The sequence below is a fragment of the Arachis hypogaea genome, chromosome 5 (genome assembly GCF_003086295.3).
Source record: "Arachis hypogaea cultivar Tifrunner chromosome 5, arahy.Tifrunner.gnm2.J5K5, whole genome shotgun sequence".
Taxonomy (NCBI): domain Eukaryota; kingdom Viridiplantae; phylum Streptophyta; class Magnoliopsida; order Fabales; family Fabaceae; genus Arachis; species Arachis hypogaea.
This window is the reverse complement of record NC_092040.1, coordinates 32,944,271-32,951,462: the sequence shown is the minus strand read 5'-3', so window position 1 is coordinate 32,951,462 and position 7,192 is coordinate 32,944,271. Positions and strand designations below refer to the sequence as shown.

At 32.5% G+C, this 7,192-nt stretch overlaps 1 protein-coding gene across 1 annotated transcript; it reads right to left on the bottom strand.

The window, feature by feature from the left end:
• Positions 1–333: 333 nt before the first annotated feature.
• LOC112803407 (uncharacterized) lies at positions 334–1,659 on the bottom strand. The gene has a single exon (XM_025846903.1). It carries the CDS (start codon positions 1,657–1,659, stop codon positions 334–336), a length of 1,326 nt encoding a protein of 441 aa, XP_025702688.1.
• Between the last annotated feature and the right edge of the window lie 5,533 nt (positions 1,660–7,192).

The following is a 7,192-nucleotide window of genomic DNA, read 5'->3' as shown; positions in this document are numbered from 1 at the left end:
GTATGTTGGTTATTTATTATTGCATTATGTATTGCTTTATGTTGTATCCGTTACTTTGAAAAATGGGTGTACTTTGGTTTTTTAAGTTATTTGGATATTTTGGTTATCATGTATCATTTAATTTGAAGAATGCGTTATGGCCTTATGTATTAATCGGAGGCGTCATATGGCACGTCAGAAACGGAAAAAATTCTTTAATTAATAACCAATGCAAAGCACATGACATTAACTTTAACATTTTTTTCCAGTTAACAACTTCATGTATCAAAACCTAAAACAGTGGAATCTAAAAGCAAAAGTGAAATCAACACAATAATAAAGCTAACAGTACACCTACTCATGTGTTCTTGTCTGGCTTGGTCCTCCGAGCTGTGGACAACTCTGACGTGTGTGTCCGGGCTGCCGACAGAGGCCACATCTCTTCAGCCTATTCGGATCTGCCTCGTCCATAGTGGTCAGTATCCTGGTGGACCTTGGACGTCCCTCCCTCGCACGCCTCTTGTTCGGGTCTGGGATCACTGTCGGCCCATCGTACGGTGGCCAAAAACCCTCAGGAATGGGAGGTGTGAACCCCATCCGATACACACTGAAGACCGAACTAAGACGATACATCTGGTGTACATACGGCTGCCAAGTTAGCCGTGAATAGGCACAACATGCCAGGGCGTGAGGACACGAGAAATGAAGTGCCTGAAAGTATTCGCAATCACATGTCTGATTCGCAAGTGAGACCCTGTAGGTACCTAGTGAGAACGTACCAGTAGGCGTTGTCTCCGCAACGGTGAACTCGAAGTTATCTCTGTGGTACAATGTCACTGTGAAGCACCTCACCATCTTCAGATTGGCCTCGATACACTTGATCAGGTGTTGACTGAACTGTTGTCCGGTGCCCAGCTGGGCCTCAGCCACTCTCCCCTTGCGGACGAATAGTTCGGCCAACCTTCCGTAAGTTGCCTTGACCAGCGAGTACACAGGGAGATTCCTGACCCCCTTGAGGATTGAATTAACACACTCAGAGATATTTGTCTTCATGTGCCCAAATCTTCGACCCTCATCACGATGCTGTGTCCATAACGAATACTCAATCCGGTTCGCCCACTCACACATGGCTGGGTCTTCAGACCGCAGAATATCGAACCAGTAATCAAACTCCACCTCGGTCTTAGCATATGCTGCATTCATAAGTAGTCTCCTTGCGTCCTTACCCTTGAAGGTCAGGGCAAAATTTGCTGCCACATGTCGAATACAGAATGCGTGGTAGGCAACTGGAGGTAGCCATCCTCCGTCTGGAACCTCAAGGGCAGCCTTAATGCCGTTATGCCTGTCTGATATAACCAGCAGTCCGGACTGTGGGGTCACGTGCTGACGTAGGTGGGAGAGGAAGAAGGACCAGGACTCGGCATTCTCACCCTTGACCAGGGCAAATGCAACAGGAAGAATGTTGGAGTTTCCATCCTGTGCAATCGCGACGAGCAATGTTCCGCCATACTTGCCATACAGATGGGTGCCATCAATACTGACCAACGGCTTGCAATGACGAAATGCCTCGATACATGGAGGAAACGTCCAGAACAGTCGGTGAAAATAAGCTTGCGACTCGTCCACCTGTCCCCCAACTCGAACTGGGCTCGTCCTAAGGACTGCAATCGTACCGGGCATCGTTAGCTAAACTCCTAACACCCACCTAGGGAGCTCGTTGTACGACTCATTCTAATCACTATAGATTTGGGCAACGGCCTTCTGCTTCACCAGCCTGACCCTCCTGTACGTCGGCCTAAACCTAAAGTGTGCGGCCGTGGCATTTAAGAGCACCTTGATGCATACGGATGCATCAACTCGAACCATTGGCATGATGAATGCCGAGATAACATGATAATCCAAACTCCTATGATCGCTGGAGATGGAGGTAGCTAGACACGTATGTGGTCCATTGTACCGTTTGACCTCCCAAATACCCTTGCGCTGCCGGAGACTAAGCCGAATCAACCATGTGCACCCATTCCCAAACTCAGAACACTTCCCAATATACCGGCGATAATCAGACTCCACCATCTTATACTGTACCCTGCGTCGAATGCTGTAAGTCTTCACACTTATCACTGCCTTATCTTTGTCCTAAAATTGCTGACCAACCTGAAACTCTGTTACCCTTGCAGACCCTTCCGCATCTCTAGCGCCAAAACCAGCAGGTGCCCCAGGATCCTTTTCCTACCTCATGGCATCCAAGTCCAAAGATGAAAAATATGGAGGGTACTGCTGTGTGTCAGAACTAGAACCACCTCCCGCACCAGCAGGCTCACTCGGTCCAATATCATCGCCACTGTCATCACCAATGATATCCGGCTCCACATCGTCGTCCTCTGGATCATCCAACAATGCATCTCCAACACCAACCGGTGCAGCACACTGTAAAGGGGTCGGCACATAATCCCCTATTCCAACCTCGCCGCCTTCACTTCCATTGAGATCCACTGCGAACAAAGGGGAGGCGACAGGCTGGACCGGAAGTTCATACACAGGGACGGAGGAAGATGCACCCGCAGGTCTAGAGTTAGAACCGGCTACCGTGGCTACAGTGGGAGTATTCCGGTTCGAACCCCCCGAGCTGGATACCACGTCAACCAACTTCACCAACAGTTCTGGTGTCCTCACTTCGCGAAACTGCCTGTGACAATGAAACAGGACCTGCAAGTCCTCATCCCTACCGATCGTAAAACAATCATATTTCACGATTTCTTAGAGGACCGAGATTGGAATGCGATAGAAAAAGTTCTTAATACGTTTCACGCCTTCTAGACCAAGTTTCCGTAGAACAGAACTAACAAGATCATCATAGCTGGTCGTAGGCCTCACGAAAATACTGAGAGAATCCTTATCAGTGAACTTCACACCGGATCCTATTTTTCTCTTAATCGATCCTCTGTGGTGAACCAAGACGACAAAACTCTCCTCATTAGCCATTCTCCCACTCTAATGAGATCAATTCACGTTCATACCATATATATACACGTCTGGTCCTTTATAATTCGAACCAACCTGGTTCGAACTATATTTTGTGTAATTCGAATTAACCCATTTCGAATTACATGGAATTGCGTCATTGAGAGTAGTTCGAATCAACCTGATTCGAACTACAGTTATTGTGTAATTCGAATCAGCTGAATTCGAATTATTAGGGTTTGTGTGTCATTCTATAATTCAAATCTACATGATTCGAATTATATGGTAGTATAGTTCGAACTTACATATAAATGTTGTTTGGTTGATTGATGAAGCAGATTTTGCTTTGGTTGATTTGTGTAAAATATTACTCAACTTAACTTATTTCTATTTTTGCCCAATTAATTATTATTTTAAAAGTATATAATAAAAAAATAATTTTAATTATGCATATTAATGAATAATGTAATTAATACTTAAATAATTTATTTTTAATAATTCATTCATGAAAATAGTGGTATAATAGGAATGATAATTATATATCGTATTATGATTACGTAAAATAATGTTAATTATAATTGTATATTTATTTAATAATAATAAGAATGATAGGATTGATTTGTTTTAAAATAAAAAATTTTTAATTAATACTAAATTAATTTGATATATATTAATTATAGCTATTAATTTATTTTTTATACTTATGATTATTTTTCTATATATCTAAATATACATTTTGGGATAACAAAATTTTACTTCGATAATTCTATTCATCATTATAAGTTAATAAATTTTTTAGTGTAAGTAAATAAAGTAGATTCTTTAGATATATTTATTTTGTTTAAATAATTCTTAATATTTCTTGTGTTATATATATATATATATATATTAATTGTACATAAAAAAATTTAAGTCACATATCATTATATATTTTCTGATTATAATTATTTTGTTGTATTATATATATATATATATATATGATTATTTTTTAGCTTATAATTATTTAATAATATTTTTATTTTTTATTATTAATATCATCATATGCTTAAATTTGTGTAATCTTTATAAAATACGGTAATTTTTATTAATAACAGTTATTTTCATAAATTACTATTAAAGACACGACTTATATGCTAATTAAATGTATCTAATAAAAAATTAGACTAATTAATTATCACTTTGTATAATAAAATAAAAAATTTTAATTATGTATAATTAGTGAATAATCTAATTAATATACGATCATTTTTTAATAATGCATTCATATAAATAGTAGTATAATAAAAATAATAATAATAATAATTATGAAAAATATTATGATTATGTAAAATATTATCAATTATAATTGTGCAATCATTTAATAGTAACAATGATTGGATTGACCTACTTTAAAATAAAAAAATAACTATTTTTAAATTAATTTGATATATATTAATTATAGTCATTAATTATAATTATTAACTTGGTTTCTTATACCTATGATTATTTTCTTATATATCTAAATATATATTATTCAACGATTAAATTTTAACCCAATGATATTATTAATTATATGTTAATAAAATTTTGTCCCAACTAAATATATCATACTGGACTATTAAAATTTTTAACTTTATAGTAAATTTTAACCCAACTATTAGCTGTTTTATACAATATCAATAAATTTTTTTAGTTCATCTAATAATATTATATAAGATTTAATTTTTGTTTGAATAATAATCTAAAATTATTATTTATTATTATCATTTTTTTAACTTAACTATTTTATTTTTTTCTTAGTTAAACTGAAAATCAATAAAAATAAAAATTTAAAAATAAAAAAAATCATGTTAAAAAATTTAAGAATAACATAACCAAAAATAACTGTGTAATATATAAATTAAGATAACAATTTAAATTTTTCTAAAACTAATCTAATTAATTGCTAATATTAGAACTAAACTATTTAAATAATAGTTAAATCATTCTAGACTTTAGACGCATATAAATTAGAGTCATTTTCGTAACAATAACCAATTGAAATAATGTCATTAGCTTGAACATTTATAATATGTGTAAATTCAGGCTATCATCTTATTGAATAAGTTTTATTATCCGCTATCCATGTACTATAGTAAGGTATAGAATAGTAGCCACAACGAAAAACTAAATTAACCTTTATTCCCATCAATGGCATTGCATTGACGCACCAAAAGGTTATAGTTTCGAAAAAAAGACCACGATATTCTATAAAATTATTTTTTATTATGAAAAAGTGTAAGAAAAAAATTTAAATATAGTACCAATCTTTATATCTCCAAGTCTAACATAATTCTTTAAAAACTGAATCTAAATTGAGAAAATTCAACCTCATTATATGCTTCACTTTAAAGACTTTTTTGTAGATATAGAAAGCATGGAGAAGATGATTGGAAGCCATTGCTCAATCAAAAATAAAACTCTTTCTCAAAAAACTAACTTTACCCACCTTTCATTAGCTAGGTTGATTATAATATATGAGTAGATTCAACTATTCTTTAGTAAAATAGAATTTACTGTCTTTTTGTTAAACTCTTACATCCATATAATTGGAAGCTGAATCAATAAATACACCTCGAGGTGATATTTGATATATAGATGTGGTGCATTGTATTGCGACAAAGGACAATCACACTATAACGTTAGACGAAAACAATAAATTTGAGTAAAAATTATCTAATTATCAAAAGAATAATAGGATGACAACATATAAAAATATCATAAAAAATTGTACCTTAAAATAATCAATTTCGATAAAAAATGAATAATATATTTAATTTTTATTCTATAAAATAGTTAAAAAAATAATAAATTAAAAAATTAAATAAAATATTTTGACTCTTAAATATAAACTCAAATCACAAAAAATACTATATATACCTTTTAGTAACACAAAATTAATTATAAGAATTAATTATTGATATCAATATCAATTTGATACTAATAGAATACACAAGTGTATAATAAAGAATATTAACAAAGCTATTAATGTTAATATCATATTTATGGCTAATTTATTATATTAAAAAATATATGATAATAATTGACAATTAATAAAATTAGAATAATTGAAACATTGGTAATTAGTATAATTTGTATTAAATGTTATATAATTATAAAAAATAATTTTCTAAAATGAAAAGAGAAAGATATATATTCAGTGATGGATCTAAAAAATTTTAATAGTAGAGACAAAATATAAAAAATATTATGTGTACACTAAAAATTAATCACAAAAGTAGTAACAATATATTTATGTTATATTTAATGTTTATTTTATATTTCAATATGTGAATGATTTGGTGTTGATTTTGTATGTACACTTAACAAAGTTCACAAACTATAAACATAATACGATAATAATTTTTATAATTATATTTTGTTATTGTAAAATTTGATTAGTCTTTAAATTATCTAACCAACAAATTAAAAATACTAAAATAGTAATTTAAATAATAATATATAATTTAAAATTATATTCTCTAGTTCGATTTCATATTTTAAAAAGATTGATTAATTTTTTTTATTGTCATCAGTACAATCAAATGTCATTTTTTTAAATATATATTATTAAATAATTATTTAAAAATTACAAAGCCAACTCTTTATGATATTTATAGTTTAAAATTTTTTTTCAACTAATACAGTTACTACGAATAAAATTAAGGGTTAAGTACGATTTTGGTCCCAAAGGTAGGAGCTGAAAATTTATTTCATCCTCGACATTTTTTTCGCTACAAAATGGTCTCAAAAGGTTTAACTTAGTTTTAAAATCATCCTTCGAACGAAAATACCCTTCTCCCTTCTTCCCCAAAAATCAACCAGAAGCAGAAGCTAAAGCTAAGAAGCAAAAACAAAAGCTGAAGCAGAACAGAAGCAACACCAATGAAACAACAACAACTAGAAGCAAAGAATAACAACAACAAAAGCAGCTAGAAGCAGAAGAACAACAACAACAAAAGAACAACAACGGGAAGTCAGAACTTAGAAAATCATCATCATCATCATCAAAACTCAAAACTCAGAAAAATAAAACTCCAAAACTCATAACTCAGAAAAAACAATGGATAATAGAATCAGAAGAACAATAACAACAACAATGGCTAATGGAATTATAAGAAAAAACAGAAAAACCAAAAGAATTGATAACTAGAAACCGGCGAGGAGCAGCGATGACCGACGACCGAACGAGGAGGAGGAGCAGAAACAGCGAGCGGTGCGCGACGTCCACTCT